Below are 18,016 nucleotides of genomic sequence, written 5' to 3' on the forward strand. Positions count from 1 at the left end.
CTGTTATATTCCTCCTTGCCAGCAATGGAGCTGCTCCAGTCCTCTGGGGTAGCAGAGCCATCCTTTTTCTTCCTCATCATTGTTCTCCCCCCCTTGAGATGCTTCTCCACTTTGTCCACCTTGCTATATGGAGTCTTGCCTTTCCAGGCCCTTCCCCACTCATAGACTCTCTGCAAAGGAGAGCAAAATCTCACTGAGTGATTAATTTTTCTTCTTCTCCTCCAGAGCCTCAGGCTTGGCTCCTTTTTTTGCTCCTGTCCAGCCCAAGGCTTTGAAGAGCACATGGTGAAGTGGTTAGAGTGCTGAGCTGAGAGCAGGGTTCGAATCCCCCTATCAGTTATGAAGCCCACTGGGTGACCTTGGACTTGTCACCATGATTCAGCCTAACCCACTCACAAGGTTATGGTAAGGATAAAATTGGGACAAGGAAGAATGCTGTAGGCTGCATAGGAATTAAGGCACATTAACCATTTATTCAGGTGAACTGTCATCTTTAGTATCTCAAGACAGTTACTGAACAATGAGAATGAACAACACCCAGAGCACCAACCTTCATGTAAACCTAGTATTACCTTAGTACAAGTCCAGCTACACTAAGGATATATCACGATTAATTACAATCAGCCAAGAAGAAGAAAAATGGTATACCACTGGTGTTGTGCATAGGCAATATTTTCTTTTTAATTTGGCTGTGTATATGGGCTTTAAATGTTACTTCAGGTCTGAGCTTCTGAATATCCAAAGGGACCAAGATGTGAGCTTTTGGTGTTCTTCACCATCAAAACCATAAAGCCATAAACCAAAACCATAAATCAGAAAGATAGTCTCTTTGCAATCAAACTTTATTTTATATTCCTACAGGGCTAGATTTGTTGATCAAGATACAAAAAATTCACTCCTTGCATTATTAGCAGAAAATATTAATATCAGAGATACTTAAGGGGAGGGGCAATGTTGCATCCTAATTTTTTGCAATTAAAAAATGGGCATTATTCCCCAATTTGTCTAAAAGTCTCCAATATAGTTCTTCCCAAGGGAAGAGTTTCAAGTCATCTGCAAGTAACCATTATTGCTTTATGGCAGCTGGCAGGAGACATATTCTACTTTGTGCTGATCTTAGTATTTTCCAAGAGGCAGAAAACCCACCAGCATATGCATGCTGGACTCAGCAGATAATTCCAGAACTTTCCCCATGCTGCCTCACCACTGAGGTACCAACACATTCCTAAGCTTTGAATGTGGTTTCTAGGCATATCACAGCTCCATGAAATCTGGAATCATAAAAGTCCATCATCATATGGTCTGGTGACTTGGTTTACAAAAAGAATCCCGACAGAAGAAAAGGCAGTCGAAGTGGTCACGGCAATGTTGCACCACTCATGTAACAACTTTAAATCCAGGCTTTGATTCTTCCAGGGCCTTCAGTTCATTATCCACATCAGTAGTCCAGTAAGTGTCATACAAACTGCAAGAGAATTCAGATGAGAGTTCAGACATTAATAGTACTAAGAAGTCATGCAAAGCAGGTAACCTCCCTTATCTGTAAGAAAGCAGCAGCACACACAACACTCTATTTCCCCAAGGTGAAAGGGCTTCCGATTGTTAACTTCCATTTTCACAGAGACAAGTAGTCTGGCTACTATGCCTGCCACCAATGGAAGTAAACCTTCCTTCAATAATAAAACTAGACAGAGGCTGTTCCTGATGAACAGACCCATGTTTCCAAATAAGGAAGTCTAGGATCCGTATTTTAGTTCAGGGGTACAGAACCTGTGTGCTTCCAGGTGTTGCTGAACTGCTCCATCTCCCATTAGCCCCAGACAGCGCAGCCAATGTAAGGGGTTGTAGTTATGGATGTCGGAGGAATCGACTGAAAATGGGTCATCATGCAGGTTTCATTCCATCTGCTCTTGTTAGGGGTTCAGATGCCGTTTTAATTGGGGCGCACTTATAGACTTTGCAATCAGACCCACATCTCTGAAACGCCTCCCTCAACCTCATCCCCAATGCCTATCACAGCACGAAAGAGTCACTTACATCAGGTACTTCAGGTTACAGTTGGGACTTCTCACTGCTTCGCAGAGCTTACGCACACCCTCGTCTCCTATATGGCTGTAGCTTACATCCAGTTCTTGTAGGGAGGGTTTTCCAACGATGACTTCGGCAAGCTTATCGCAGCAAACCTCTGTGAGTTCCGATTGTCCCAGCCTAAGAAGAAGGGCAGAATAAGCACCAGACATATCCACAAGGGAGGAATATCCTTGAAAATGTCTCCTCTGCTGAACCCACAAGCACAAACAAATTTCACACTGCTGCCTTTCAAGCAGGCATTTAGCTAATGCGAAGAGGAACAAGTCTCGGCCTAGGAAAAAAGTATTTCACCCTTTAGTTTGCCCAAGTGTTCCAGCATTAAAACGTGTTACAAACTGGTAAATTTATTTTTATTAATTGTAAAACTTGTAATTGGGTATTTCACTTCACATGCCCCTCTTTTCAAGTATGGCAGGCAGTCACCATAGAGGAAACACAGCCACGGAAGAGATCTGCTGCCAAGCCTTAAGGCAGGGTTCCTCAACCTCGGCCCTCCAGATGTTTTAAGACTACAATTCCCATCATCCCTGACCACTGGTTCTGCTAGCTAGGGATCATGGGAGTTGTAGGCCAAAAAACATCTGGAGGGCCGATGTTGAGGAAGCCTGCCTTAAGGCAAAACAAAGAGGCACCGGAATGCCAAACAGGGCAGCCCCCTCCCTTCCATATTTACAGCACTGACACAAGAGTTCTAAGCTCAGTAACGTTTTAGAAAAACCTTAACACATTGTTTTCAAGAGAGCAACAAATGTCTAAGGCGACTTACCAGAGGGATTGCAGGTTACAGCTGGGGCTCAGAACTCCTTCACAGAGATCAGTCACCCCTGCATCACACAGATTATTTCCACCGATATGCAGCTCTTTCAAAGTCCCGTTCACGCTGAGAGCAGAGCCAAGGCTCTTGCAACAGGCTGAAGTCAAACCACATTCTCTTAGCCTATGGTAGACAAATAAGAATATCTCTGACAAGCCTGACAACTCTGCAGTGCAATAGGCCATCTAGGGTTACTTTTCCTTTCTGTGGAGTCAATCCTATCTGACCAAACCAATATGAGAAACAGACTCAATACACATCCATTATAACTTTTGAAAATGGTGTCTCTTAAGACAACTTGTAACCATAAGCAGATGGTAGATCAACATCAGGCAGATCGCTCCAACAGAGAAATTAACTGACTGACTGAAGAAGGCAGGAGGATGGGCTGACAATTTTAGAATGGAATTATTTATAGTGTTACCTCGGTTTAAGTACACAATTGGTTCCAGGGAGCTATTCGCTCCCCGAAAAGTACTTAAACGGAGCGGTGATTGCACGTGTGTGTGAAGCGCTAATAGAGTGCTTCTGTGCATGTGTGTGCTGCGCAGATCACTTCTGTGCATGCACGCGCCGCAGAACCCAGAAGTAAACACTTCCGGGTCCACGGAGTACTCAAACCAAAAGTATTCAAACCGCAGTGGACTTAAACCGAGGCATGACTGTAGTTCCTTCTCCTTTGGTAATGGAGCAGATTCTTCAACAGGGCCACCCCTGACTTATGGCTCCCTCTGAAGGGACACTAAGCTAAATCAGCTGGGAATTATATCAAGCAGTCTTGGATCTAAAAGACAAGGCACAAGGGCAGCCCCATATAGACAGCATTGCAAGAGTCAAGTCTTGAGGTTACCAACTTTTATTAAAAATATTTGTTTATATATATTTTAAAACTCATGCATCAGTTCTCCATGGTGGTTCTTCAGCAGGGGCTATATTTTGAATTGAACAAAAGGCTGAAGGGTCAGCAACATTTGCCCCACTCAATTGCTCCCACATGGGCCTAGATGACAAATCACTTTCTCCTCCTCTTAGGAAGAGCCCAACTTTTCATATGTATCATTCACTTATTATACCCGTATGGCACAAGTTAAGCCTTCTCACACCTGACATCCTCCAGCTGTTTCAGACTACAACTCCCACCATCCTGACCTTTGGTCCTGCTGGCTGGGGCTGGTGGGAGTTGCAAGTCCAAGAAGTGGAGGGCCAGAGGTGAGAGTTGGCTGGCCAAGGTCGTAAACTGTGTGGTGTGGGAGATGCTGTCCTGTCAGACTGCTGACCAGCAGTGAGGAGTCTGGGAGCAGGCAAAAGGCTATCCAATCCATCTGCTCAGGCATTTCCTAGCAGCCCAGATAACCTGGGCACTTTCCTTGCCTTGGGCTGACCTCGCAGGAGAACTCAAACAAACTTTGGCCAACTTGAAACACCTGACTCATAGACTTATTTGAAGACTGTTGTTGCTGCACTCACCCCCTTAGTAAAAGGAGTTTAATATTTTACAGGTTCCCCCTCCCCCTTCTCTATTTGGTTTTTGTCTGATGATTTTCTCATGAAAGACAGCTGTTATTGTTCACTGCAACTTGACTTGGTGGAGAAAAGTTGTATAAAGGGATCCTTATGATCAGAAGCTGCAATACTGTGTCATGTTGAAAATCCTCGGAACCGGACTGAGCCTCTTGATAAATATCCTCAACAGTCACAGGCCCATCCTGTTTACTCATGACTTCCCTGTTACACCTGCAAAAAAAGCCACAGCAGAAAAATAAGCCACCAGCTCCTTACCACAATGACTCAAGTTTAGATTTTGGGTCCTTCAGTCCTTGGCATAAGAACTCCATCCCTGCATCTTTTAGATCATTTCCGATCAGGCTCATCTCCTTGAGAGTCTCTTTGGTACCAATGACATTGGAGAGGTCCTTGCAGCCAGGAGCTGAGATATTGCATTCCCATAACCTGAAATAATAATCAAGTCACTGCCTTTAGTCACTGGCAAGATCTGAAGAGCGTGTTATAGAAACCTCAAGCTGTGTGTGCCATTTGAAACCTCTGGCGTCCACATGAGCATGGCCGTTTGCTGTATTAAGACAAATCCTCATACACAAGGTTTCCCTCCTGCATTAAGCAAGAGCAACAGACATCTCCAACCAAATGCATGTGCAGCCTACTATGGAAACCCCATGTCAGCCAAACAGACACATACCAGAAGCAAAGTCCATTTACCAATGTGTCTAAGCCTGAAAGGTCCAATAACTCCTTAGGGCAGGGGTGGCTAACCTGCCGTCCAGCTACTGTTGGACTTCAATGGCCATCAGTCCCAGCCAGGACGGTCACTGGTCAGGGTTGTGGTCCAACAATATTGGAGAGCCACAGGCTCCCTGCCCTTGATTATGTCAATAACTGTGTGTGTGATTTGGATATATGACCCTTATTCACACATTTTCTCCCCTGGAAAATTCACCAGTGAAGGAAGCAGCCAATGCTGCACATGCAGAGTTCCACTGATGCAACAGGTAATACCTGTCCTCCAACCCTCTAGAACAGATTTTGAGTGTTTGCAGAAGGCTGCAGAGGAGGTAAGTTCTGTTGCACAAGTCTACTGCACTAGCAAGAACAGCAACACTGGATATGAAACATTTAGAGTTCCATCTGCAAAACTTGTTTGGCAAACATTTACTTGAAGTCCTAGGAATGCACATTGGTGAAAAAAAAATCATTTAGGATAGAACCTTTACCATTGATTCTCATTCGCACTGCAAAAGATTTAAAAAACATGTTTTCCAGGGCTGGGAAATGTACAGGCTTGTAGGAATGAAGTTTACAAGACTGAATTCTGCACATTTTGTAACATGAGAAGCTTTCAGGATCAGACATGTAGTTAAACAGACTTGGCTCATACAACATACAATTCAGTATCCACCAGCACAACACAACCCACTATATAGTGCATTGCAAAAGGGTACGTATTTAGAAAAAAGTAGAAAAGGAGTTAAAAAAATTACAAGGGGCTTATAAAGATATTACCAAAAAGGTACATGGGAAAATATTTGAATTACACAGAAATTATTTAAATGGCATAGGAATTCTTTAAAAGGTGCATAGTAAAAAGACACATTAACACTCATATAAGGACACCAAAATACTGCAACCGCAGTGACACTATTTGAAAACCAAGAAAGATTAGAGAGAGAAAATAGCCCACTCTTGTGACAGCCTACAGTTGACAAGCTACACCTGCTCTAGATAAAGCCACTTACCACAGCTTGCGTATTTTGCAGTTGGGATTCAAGGCCCCCTGGCACAAGAGGGCTACACCTGCGTTACCAATCTTGTTCTCCCCTATGCAGAGCTCAGTCAAGGATGGCTTTGAACTTAGCACAGCGCTGAGGTCCCGACAGCTGGCAGGTGTGATGTCACAGCTCTCCAGTCTGCAGCAAAACAAGAAGCCAAACCACCAATTACGTTCTGTGAGCAACCCTGCCCACAGCTGCCACACACTAGCAGATGCACACAATATTTCAATTTTGCCAAAAATGCAGTTTTGTTGGCCAGTGGTGAAACTCCTTAGAGCAGGCATCCCCAAACTGCATCCTGCATCCTGCAGTCAATCAGAAGCCATGGAAGCCGAGCTGGACGTCCAGCTTCTGAGGCAAAGTTTGCAAACTAGAACACCTACTTCCGGGTTTGCAGCGTTCGAGTTCCAAGTTGTTCGTGAACTAAGCTGTTCAAAAACCAAGGTACAATTGTAACATGCCACACACACTGCCAAGACTTCTGCTTTAAGAGTCACGATTAGAGAGGTTGCAGGAAGCAGCCATTGTTACACCCCACCCAAACCAATCTCTCCCCCCATGTTACCCAGGTGCCAGCTGAGCAGTTACAGAGAGGGGGCTGCTCCTTCTGTGATTGTTGCTTCAAAGCCCTCCAAATGCATTGTGGGGGGGGAGCTCCCATTGAAGCTGCCTTCACTCGGCAGATAACCAGACTTTTCTTCTTAACTCCGAAGGCTTCCCATCTCTGGCAAAAAATGCAGGAAGCACTGACAGAACCAAAGAGGAGAGCGCTTCCAGAGCAGCCATGGAAGGTGCAGAAGAGACCATGGCTGTTGGTGAAGGATTTGTGGCAGGTGCAGTGAAGCGGGTGCAGCCTAAGCAAGAGGGGCTGAGCCTGGGGAGAGAGCCAGGGGTTGGAAATAAGAGGCCTTACTGCAGCGATTGCAGGTTACAGTTGTCGTCCAGCACACCCTGGCAAAGCTGCTTCACTGCGGCATCCCCTAGTTTGTTGTTGCTCAGGTTGAGTTCCTTCAGAGATGGCTTGGTGCGCAGGGCAGAGCTGAGAGCCTCCACGTTCTCTGCTGAGAGCTCACAGTACTCCAGCCTATAGAGGAACAGAAAGAACCCCCCCAAAAAATAGATAAGGAGGCGGCTCAACCAGTCTGGCATGTTCAAGCAGAAACTTCCTCCTTCTGAACACACATCTGGACCAGCCCTCCCCAACCTGGTGCCTCCAGAAGTTTTGGGGAGCTCCGTTGTCCATCATTCCCACCCAGTATGGTCAATAACCAGGGATGATGGGACCTGTAGTCCAAAAAGCAACTGGAGACTCCCAGGTTGGGGAAAGCTGATCTAGACACAATGATTGCTCATGGAATTGTTTTATTGCATAGTTTATATTTTAATGTTTGTGTTATTAGTTTTTATACCTGTTGATTAAGAAGCTTATTTTGGCATTAAGCAGTATATTAATTATTATTAATAGTAATTTTTTTCACCCATACCCACTCTCATCTCTCTCTCTCTCAAGGATATTATCAGAAAGTGTGTGTAAATCTGAGAAAAGACACTGTACAAAACACACTTTGTATGACTTTTTACAAGCAATTGGGGGTGGGGGTGAATTGCCATCAGCCTCAGCTGTTTTCATCCAACTCCTTGAGGGTAACCCACAACCATAGCAAGAAGCATCTGAGTTTGAAAAGAGATACTTTCTAACTTGAGAAATCTTCTCAGCCAAGAGATCTTTGCTAACGAATCTCGTAGTCACTTACTGAAGCTTCTCCAGCTGGCAGTTGGAATCCAAAAGTCCCTGGCACAATATCTTAACTCCAGCTGTGCCCAAACTGTTGTCCCCCAGGTGAAGCTCAGTCAGGGATGGCTTGCTGCTGAGCACAGCACGGAGACTCTCGCAGCAGCCTTTGGTGAGGTTGCAGTTCTGCAGCCTGGAAGAACAAGGCAGAGTTAAGTCAGCCTCATTAGAACTCCATATTTACTTTTACCTTGACGCCTAGGTAATTAAAATATTATTTGAAATATACTGTACAATTCTGTGCTTGCATAAGACTATATTCTGAGCTTACATCTATAAAATCTCTGCAATGATACTGATGTCCATGGGGAACCAAATATTAATTAACGCTGCTGTCTTTTGAGTAGGCAAAGGCCATGTATGTCCTTTAAGAGTTATCTCAAGGGCACAAAGACAGACAAAGCTTCGTCCACCACAGCTCTTTTGTGCTATAGCCCCTCTGCCCCCCTTGATTTTTGCACAGTGTGTTTCAACAGTACCAGCCCAGCAGGTATGTAGAAAAAATGCTGCCTAGCAAGCCATACCACTTAACTGAGTTTTCAAGAGGAAAAACAGAGGAGCCAACCCTCTGCACTCCTCTTCTCAGTCATGTAACTAGAGACACCATCCCCTCCACAGTGATATTTTCTATATATTCAAGCCATGTGTTGCAACTGCAAACCATGGTAGGAGAAAACAGCCTACAAGATCAGAGACTGCACTGCACTAGTGCAGCCCAGACTGACTGGGGTCATTTAAGTCATGAAGCCATAAAGGCAAATGATCAGGAAGGCCGTAATTGCCATTTGAAGAGCGGCAACTCCAGCCACATTTTACTAGAAGCCACTTTCCAGACTGCTCTCTGGGGTGCTGGCGCTAAAACCGAAGCACATTGTTTCAGTTGCCAGATGAGCTAATGAACACAAAGCGCTCTTGACACTTGATGTGTTCTTTGATCTGGTCTTGGCCAGGGAGGGTGGGGTATAAATAAAATTGATTATTATTATTATTATTATTAGGACAGATCCTGAAGCTGAGGCTCCAATACTTCCTTGTCCCATATGAAGCCAATAAGCACATGTGAGCATTGGAAGGCGTGACAGCTGGAAGAACTCAGCATCTAACCCCAAATAGGCAGACAGGCAGACAGGAGCCCAAGTCCTGCAACCTAACCTACTGGATCACTGTGAAGGTGAATCAAGGTGTGGCAGCCTTTTAAGAGCATGCAAAACAGCACCACTACTTCTGGGCAATGTTGGGGAAACAGCATACAGCCTAAGCAAATGGTTTGATTATAGGTGAGCAGAGGTCCCTCAGTCCAGCTGCTCCAGGAAAAGCCCATACGGTAGTAACTTGATGGGAAGAATATAAGAACCAGAGCACAGTTCAACAATAGCAAAAATCAGATTGATAGTTTACTATAAGCCCGAAAGGATTTATGAGCCACTTGCTTAGCCAGAAGGGAATTTATCACCGACAACCTTGCTACTGTGGACATTTCCATCTGTGGAGACCTTCGGCTAATGAAACTTAAGCCAACACAGATTGTAGGGGATTTACCATAGTTTCTGAAGGTTACAGTTTGGACTCAGCAATCCTTTGCACAGCAACTCTACAGCAGCATCTCCCAGTTCATTGTTGTTCAATTTCAGTTCAGCCAATGTTTGCTTTGTGCTCAGAAAGGCGCAGAGATCTTTACAATGACTAGCTGATAGACTACAGTCATCCAACCTGAGAATGAAAGGGAAGAGGATTCAGGTGTTAGCTCTAACAAACCAGCTGAGAGAAACATTTCTCCTCTACAGAATTCTTTTTTTCCTTCCAACCTGATTTGGAAGACTTCCAGAATATTTGAACAACAAGAGGTGAAATCCAACATTGTCTATCAGCAAAATGGAACCCTTATTATAGCAGATTCCCCATATACCCTTAAGCAGTGCTTTTTTTGTTTGTTTAGGGGTACTCTCATTTTGACTCAAGAAAATCACCATTTTATAGTTCAAATTGGGAAAAATAAATACAGTAAACGGACAAAAGTACAAAGATTCACAAAATGTTTAGCGGTATGCGTACCTCTGCGTCCCGCCCCCCCCCCGAAAAAAGCACTGCCCTTAAGCCTCCCATACACTCACAAACTAAATCCGCAACAATAAAATAATTCAACAAGCAATATGATATTCAAATGAAACAAGAGCAGACAAAAACGACTGCTGGTTTGAAACAATTAAGTTAGACTTTGCTTTCATTCGCATGCAGCACTATGCTAAACCATGGCTTACAGGAACAAGCCAAAATCATATCTGACTTGTTCCTTCCCATCTGTGTACTGCTGCTGCCACAGTGAACTTGGGCTTGTCTCTCCCAGACAACCATGAGCTGTTAACCAAGAACAAAACTTGGTAACTGATAAATGACAATGTGAAATCTGGTTGTGAGGAGCATCTCTAGGTATTTTGGGGGTCAGGACAATGTTTTCAAGCAAGAATTACACCAGCTCAAGTTCCATCAGAATGGAGCCCTTGCAGTTGTGAGACTTTAGGCGCACCTTAACACACATGGGTTTCGCTGACATTTTACTTACCTGATGGTTTTGTACTGGCTCAGGGTTGGAAGAAGTTCCTTCCAGCTGGACCCACTGAGCTCTTTGGATTGGATGTCGAGGTCCATTTTTGATGCAACAGCTGGAGAGAAGGGGGAGAGAAAGGCGTTATTTCCTTACAACAAGGGTCAGGGGGGAGGCTATTGTTCCCATTCAAACTACAGCATTTTTGTTTGCTTGTCTATAGCAGGAGAAGCCATGATGATGAACTCCAACTCCCACCAGCCTCTGCCACCAAAAATGATGAGTGCTGGCAACCCAACAGTAGCTGGAGGCCTCACTGCTGGCTATCCCTGGTCTACAGCATTTGCAGCTATCTCAGTTGCAAGCAAGAATTTCTCAAAAGACTCTTGCACTTGCTCAAGAACTGTGGCCGGTTGCAACTTAACCCAAAGAGCTGATGCAACAGCCCGAAAGCACACACATGAATCATGCAACGCTTTTGTCTCTCTGCCGACAGCTGGTCTTAACCACATTTACTAGAAGTGGAACCTCTGAAGGGCAATGTTTCAACATTTGTAAACTTTAGCCCCATTCTGAAGGTGACTACATTCCTGATCTGCACAGCCTATATTTGTAGCGAATATGCGAGTTTAGAGAGGGGCCTTTGTTAAATGGAGCTGGCCCTACGTGTACTCTGCAACTCCGGTATTTGGTACAGTGGTACCTTGGTTTACGAACTTAATCCGTTTCGGAAGTCCATTCTTAAACAAAAGCGTTCGTAAACCAAGGCATGTTTTCCCATAGCAGCGGGGGACTCAATTTACAAATGGAACACACTCAAGAGGAAGTGGAACATGTTCTGCTTCCAAGGCAAAGTTCACAAACCACAACACCTACTTCCGGGCAGTGGCGTAGCATGGGTTGTCAGCACCCGGGGCAAGGCGAGTAATTTGCGCCCCCTAACCCGTGGATTTTAGCACTCGAGTCTCTTCCACTAGATTAGTTAAAGAAACCCTTATCCCCCCAAGCACATGTATTGTTTGTTATGAAAATACTGGTGTAATTAAAGTAAAATGCATCTAAATACAAGTTTATTTTCAAACACTTTATTGAGTGCGAACATGCATTACACATTCTCCACATTTTCAGCAGGTCTATGAATACAAATCTACAAACCTAGCATGGGCCATGCTATTATATGTCTTCTCACAACCATCGTAAACGACAAAAAATATCAAGAACAAAAACTAAACATCAAAATGGAACCATACCCTGGAGATGATCCAAGACTGGGCTAGATGGGCTAAAATTAATCCAAAGTAATCCAAACAGGCATGGGGGGGGGGGTTGGTTTATCACGAAGGACATCACAAGCGCTACCCAATAGGTTGCTCCTCCATCTCATTGTCCATGTCTTGGAGTCGGGGGGGGGGGGGGAAGAGACACATTTTCCCAGCAATGCCCACACAATAGATGCGCTTCTTTGGGGAATGACAGCTAGACCTCCCACAATGCATGAGGAAAATGCTACATGTTTCTTTATGAGCAGAGCTGCCAACTTTTTGTTTTACGTAACACGGCACGTTGGTGCTTCCGAGCATATGCAGAGGGCGCCCGTCCCCAAGGTGTTCATATTTCGAAAGAAAAGTGCCATTTGGACAGGCGCCAAGAAGCAATGATCTGAGCGTGTGGACAGATGTGTTGGATTTGTACTGGAGAGGCGCGTTTTCCAGATCCCCAATGTGGGGGGGGGGAATGATGCCCACTGGGTGGCCTTGGGCAAAGGCACTCTTTCTTATCTGAACCTAGGGTTGCCATATTTCAAAAAAGTAAAAAACCAGGACACACTGACGCTGTTCTGAATGCTTAAGATGACCAGCTCCTTGGAGAAAGGGCGGTGGGTGAATGATGTCAAACATAAACAAGAGAAGCAGCTTTGTTTAGCATCTGGTTGGCAGCCGAAGAAACAAATAATCTGGATAGAGACATCTGGGCCAGATGATCTGGGGTGGGTGGGTTTGGCTATGAAGGAGGGGGGCAGACACCAAGATACCCCAGAGGTGCAGAAGGAAGGGGACCAGGGCAAAGGGGCTAGATTTACGGCAGCTAACAAAGACCCTGCTCAGAAAGTGGTTTCCCCTGAATCCTAACGTGCGGTGGGGATTGCTAGCTCCAAATCTCCCTCTGGGCATCTTCCCTCCGCACAACTGGCGTGTGAATTCCTCCATGGAGCCTCGCGCGCTCCCAGCAAGCAGCTGCAACCTCCGCCCCCAAACCTATTCATTTGTGCACGCGTTTCCCAGCTCAGCTGCTAACGCCATTTGCAGGGGGCTGAGCTTCGGGAGGAGGGATGAAGAGGAGCGCATTCCTCGTGCCTCGCCAGGCCTCCCCCTCGAAACCTGGACGGCAGGCGCTCGGCCAGCCCTTCCCTCCCTCCCGTTGAGCCGTGATGGTACAACCCTCTCTCCACCTCCACCCCCATGTATTTTTCCATTACGCCATATGGGCCTCTTTTGTTTCCTTGCAGAAGGCAGCCAGATCAAGCCTCCGCTGCTGGAAAATAACCCTGTCACGCCCCACCCCACGGGCCGGGGTGCGACTCCAGGTTTCTTGCTGGGGTGACTGTTGAGAGCGTGGGAGAGGGAAAAGGGGGTGGGAAGCTCCACAGCACTGCAGTGAGAGAGAGTGAGCCAGGCAGGGGCAGAGAGCTGCGAGTGCGAGCGAGCGCCCCCCCCCAGATGTTGCGCCCGGTGCGGCTGGCCCCCCTGGCACCCCCCACGCTATGCCACTGCTTCCGGGTTTGCAGCATTCTTAATCCAAATTGTTCATAAACTAAACTGTTCTTAAACCAAGGGACCATTGTACTGTTAATCTGGGCTGTGCTAGGCCTGCAAGCACCAGCAACTACACTGGGTTTAACACACACAGCACAGCAGCCACAATGGATCAAATCGGATATGCCATTTATATGGTAATTCATGATCTACATCTTATGTAGCTCTGCCCGTATGAGCAATAAAATGAATACAAAAGACGGAAAATCCCACCTTCTGTTCCAATTCTCAATAGATATAAAAGGTGTATTGAGAACCATACTGTGATGTCTGTTGGTTCATTCTGAAAGTGTTTTTTTTTTCAGAGTGAGTGTGTTTTCTTCTTCTTTCCTTTCCTGATACTTGCTCTGCTTCATGTTCTTTCTCTCACCTGGTGGGCATAAGATCCTGGCCTGCTGTAAGTATGACTCCCTATATTCCTTGGGAGGGATGGAGTTAAAAAAAAGAAAAAAAAACTTCATGAGATCTTCTCATAAACCTCCCACATCACACTTGGCTTGGTCCCAAGGTTAGGCCAGGATTTCTGATATCACTTTGCAAAGCGATATAACTATTCTATCATTCTCTCCAAGGGGTACACTTACAATCAGCTTAATACCATCCAAACCACTCCCCTGAATTCCAGGCACTTGGTACCCTTGGGGTTCCCCCCCCTTTTGAAATTACCAAGTGAAATTTGATATAAGGTTAATCAGTGTTTTTTATATATAGAAAAAAGGTGCTGGTACTCACAATGAAGTTGTTACAGTAAGTGCCACACTTTTAGCCGTTTGGGGGGAAATGGTGCTGGGACTATGTACCTTTCAGTACCTCCATGGGAAAAAAAGCACTGAGCTTAATTATTCTGGGTTGAAGTGCTGTTACGAGACATTTCTGAAAGCTGATTCACCAGTGAGCTGGCAGAGAAAGCACATTTCATAAGCTCCTGAAAACCCAACCCAAATGCCCAACCTAATGATTGGATCTTCACAATATCTTTCCCTGGAAACAACACATAAACAGACTCTCTGAATACATGTCAAGCAGGTCACCTGGTATTAATATTGCTGTGCCTCAGAACCTAGAAACATTAAACAGTTTTAACGAAGCACTCTCCCATGTGCAACTCTCTCTCACCTCCCTTTTCATAGTACAAAGCAGACACTGGATACTGCAGCCAGGAATGGAAGTAGGACAGGTGACCAAATGGTGCTTAACCCTTTCCATACCCTGTCATTTGTCCACTCAAAATTACTTTCCACCAGCTTTGGATAGAAAAACAGCTAGGAAAGATATGTGGTGTGGAGCCTATATCTTTCTCCCAAATGGGCATGGGATGATTTTGAGTGGAAATAGCAGAAGGAGACAGGGTTACCTACCTACGACACTTTTTCTGTGCCTGATCACAGATTCTGAAACTGTCTGGGGGCAAAAAAAAAATCTAAGTAATACCGTAGTTCACAAATTATCTTCCTGGTTTGGTCATCAAAGGGCATCCATTCATAGATACAGGGTTCATTCATAGGTATAGGTATATATAGATGATATAGTTGATATAAATATAGATATAGGTATAAGATATAGAGATATAGATATTGGTGTATCTCAACCTGTGCTGAAAACTCTTTTACTCTATTAAGCACAATAATTAGAATATTCTTTTTGTAGGCTTACAAACTGGACAGAAAGACTCTCAAGTCTTGGGGAGGTATTTGGCCATGATATTCACTTCCAAGTAGTTCCACTAAAAAAGCTTGAGTAACCAGTTAACTACTGACCAGCTTTAAAGTAACAGACCACATTGTCAGCAGGTTGCTGGGCATATCAAAGAAGGAAGTGTTCCCTAGAGACCCCCAACTGTGCGCATACAATGCTTCCAGCTTGCAAATTCCAATAATGTCACTAGAAATGGACAGTTCCTTCCATTCATAGAGCTGCAAGGGACCAGGGGGTCATCTAGTCCAACCCCCTGCAATGCAGGAATCTTCCACCCAACATGGGGCTCAAACCCACGGCCCTGAGGTTCAGAGCCTCAGGTTCTACTGACTGAGCTTTCAAGTCACATCATATCCTCCCACTTTGCACAGCTGAACTTTTGCCTCTCTCCAGGTAACTTTGTACCTCAATTTGTAGACTTTGTTGTTTCATCTGTCAAAACATGGCAATGTGTATAAAGCTCTGCTGGCTTCAGCTAGAAAAGGGAAAGGGAACAGATCTGCAGATTCGCAGAACTCGGGGCACAGATTCAATGCTTCTTCAATGTTACCGTTTTATTGCCTTCTGGAGGGACACTCTTGCACTATAGCATGATGAAAGCATGCGCTCACACATGGAGCATTTGAGGTGTGCAAAGTAGCAGGATTTCAGGAAGAAGCACCAGTTGAAAATGAAGCAGTATGCCTACCCAGAAATCTCAGCAGGCACAAACCATAATGAAAATGGGGTCATGTATCATCAGCCCTATACATGATGCATAATGAATGCACAATAAAAAGGACACCTGAAGCCTATTGTCTTTTCTACCCCCTATTGCGATGGCTGGAAGAGACCACTAGTTTCTAGACACCAGCTATTTACAGATGAACACACCCATCTGGATAATTAGGCATCTAGGGATTTTCCATCCTTGCAACTCTATTCCCTTTCCTGTTTACATCTTGCATGCAAATACAACATATGCAATGCCTGCCAACTCCCAGTCGTTAAGAAGGAAAATGTACCACGTTGATAGGCTTCACTCAAAGGAAGCTGCTGGTTTTTGACAGCCATTATTTTACAATGGCACAAATGATGGTCCTTCACCTGTACCATGGATGGGCAATGTGTGGGTATCCTTCTCTTTGGCTGCTGGCTACCTCCCACCATCCTTAACCATTGGCAATGCTGATTGGGACTGATGGGAATTGGCATCTGGGGAGCCATAGGTTCCTCATCTCTAACTTATACTACAAAGAGCTGGATTATATGGTCATATCTAATATGATACAATCATAGAGGTTTATCATATAATTGTAGAGTTGGGAGGGACCATGAGGGTCATCTAGTCCAATCTCCTGCAATGCAGGAATCTTTTTGCCCAATGTGGGGCTCGAACCCATGACCCTGAGATTAAGAGTTGCCAGAGACCTACTTGTGAAAGCCATCGGCTAATACTTTATGCCTCTCAACTGAACAGTCAAGAGCCCCAGCTTGCGGGGTGGGGAGAGAAGCCAAAGCAAGCATTGGGAGGATGGTTGTAAATTGCCTAGTAGTTGTGAGTTGTTTTTATCTAGATGCCATGAACAATTAAAAGGAAATTCAGCGAGTTTGATTCCTGTGTTAGAGCATGAGCAACAGCTGACAATAGGCAATGCGGGGGAATGCCAACCACATGCTTTTCAAAACTGAAGAGCACTGCAAAACACACAAAAACCCAAGCACAAAACAGCCTGATGCCAGCAGTTGAGCTAAGCTAGCTAATGAAACATAAAATGCTGTTCACAGAGAAAACTGACAACAGTCTTTTGGAACCATATAAGTACCAGATTCATAGAGCTTGGGCAAGGGCCTTGCAAAGCCACCGAGCCTAGCCCTCTGCTCTATGCAGAAAACCCAGAGCGGGAGCATCCCCAAACAGATCTGGGAGTCTGGCCTCTGCGTGAAAGAGACAGACCCGGTCTTCCCTCAGACCAGCCTTTGCTAACCTGGTGCCCTCTGCATCATGTTACTGGAATACAGCTCCTTTCAGCCCCAGCCAGGCTAGCTCACCTAACCAAGACCTGACATCCTCCAACTTCAGCTCCTCAGCTCTGTCCACAGGTTTCCATGACAATTTCCAAACACACAGATCACTGCTGCCATTTTTCCTCGCAAAGGATGAGAGCGGAAAAGCAACAAAACCCATCTATTTCTTACTGTATTGATACTTTGAAATGCCACCTTTGCAAATTGGGGGGGGGGGAGATCTTCCATATAGCTACCCAAGTGTGAGTTCTTCCAGCACAAAGCTTCTAAAATACGTATTATATATTAGTTACAGGTAGGTAGCCGTGTTGGTCTGAGTCGAAGCAAAATAAAAAAATTCCTTCAGTAGCACCTTAAAGACCAACTAAGTTTATATTTTGGTATGAGCTTTCGTGTGCATGCACACTTCTTCAGTATTATATATTGTTATTAAGAAACTGAGCCACCGCTGCACACTTTTTATGTCCTAGTAAAGGGGCAGAACTTCCGGGGAAATTAGCTGACGGCTCATTAAAGTCATGCAATTTTAAATCGGGGTGGGCGGCTACTACAGCATATAAATGACAGTGAATTGAGTTTATTTCACAGAAGCCCGAGAGCTAGGAACCATTTTTCCAGCCCCGATCGGTCACTTTCTGCAGTGTCAGGCTCAACAAGGAAGAGGCTGGAGTGCCCCCCCTTTCCTTGCGATACAAACGCGTCAGAAGCGGGTTAATTAAAAACAGGAGCTCAAAACCAGCCTTGCTTTCCAACCCCGCTGCCTAAACTAGAAATCTATTTTTGCGCGCATCTCAGGCACCTATGATACCCGGTTTTTAAAAAACCAAAAACCAAAACACACACAACCCGACCACGCAGTACTTGTTGGCCAACCCTAACAGCTTGAAAAGACTGCGCTTACTTACCCGATCTTCGGCCTGCGCGGAGAACCAACCCAAAAAAAAACAGCTCTGCTGAAGCCGAACGCCAGCGCCG

The 18,016-nt window shown here is 45.1% G+C and overlaps 1 protein-coding gene across 3 annotated transcripts; it reads right to left on the reverse strand.

The window, feature by feature from the left end:
• Positions 1–824: 824 nt before the first annotated feature.
• RNH1 (ribonuclease/angiogenin inhibitor 1) lies at positions 825–18,016 on the reverse strand. 3 transcript variants are annotated; one of them, XM_088665717.1, is made up of 11 exons: positions 17,947–18,016; positions 13,710–13,758; positions 10,545–10,644; positions 9,524–9,694; positions 7,947–8,117; positions 7,106–7,276; positions 6,157–6,327; positions 4,685–4,855; positions 2,858–3,028; positions 2,038–2,208; positions 825–1,465 (listed from the first exon to the last, which is right to left on the reverse strand). In XM_088665717.1, exons 3-11 carry the CDS (start codon positions 10,628–10,630, stop codon positions 1,378–1,380), a joined length of 1,371 nt encoding a protein of 456 aa, XP_088521843.1. In that variant the 5' UTR covers positions 10,631–10,644; positions 13,710–13,758; positions 17,947–18,016; the 3' UTR covers positions 825–1,377. The 3 variants fall into 3 exon arrangements, with proteins under 3 accessions (XP_088521843.1, XP_088521838.1, XP_034978403.1); XM_088665712.1 differs by having other exon boundaries at positions 13,553–13,758; XM_035122512.3 differs by lacking the exon at positions 13,710–13,758.

Source organism: Zootoca vivipara, chromosome 1, assembly GCF_965207765.1.
Source record: "Zootoca vivipara chromosome 1, rZooViv2.hap1.1, whole genome shotgun sequence".
Classification (NCBI taxonomy): Eukaryota; Metazoa; Chordata; class Lepidosauria; order Squamata; family Lacertidae; genus Zootoca; species Zootoca vivipara.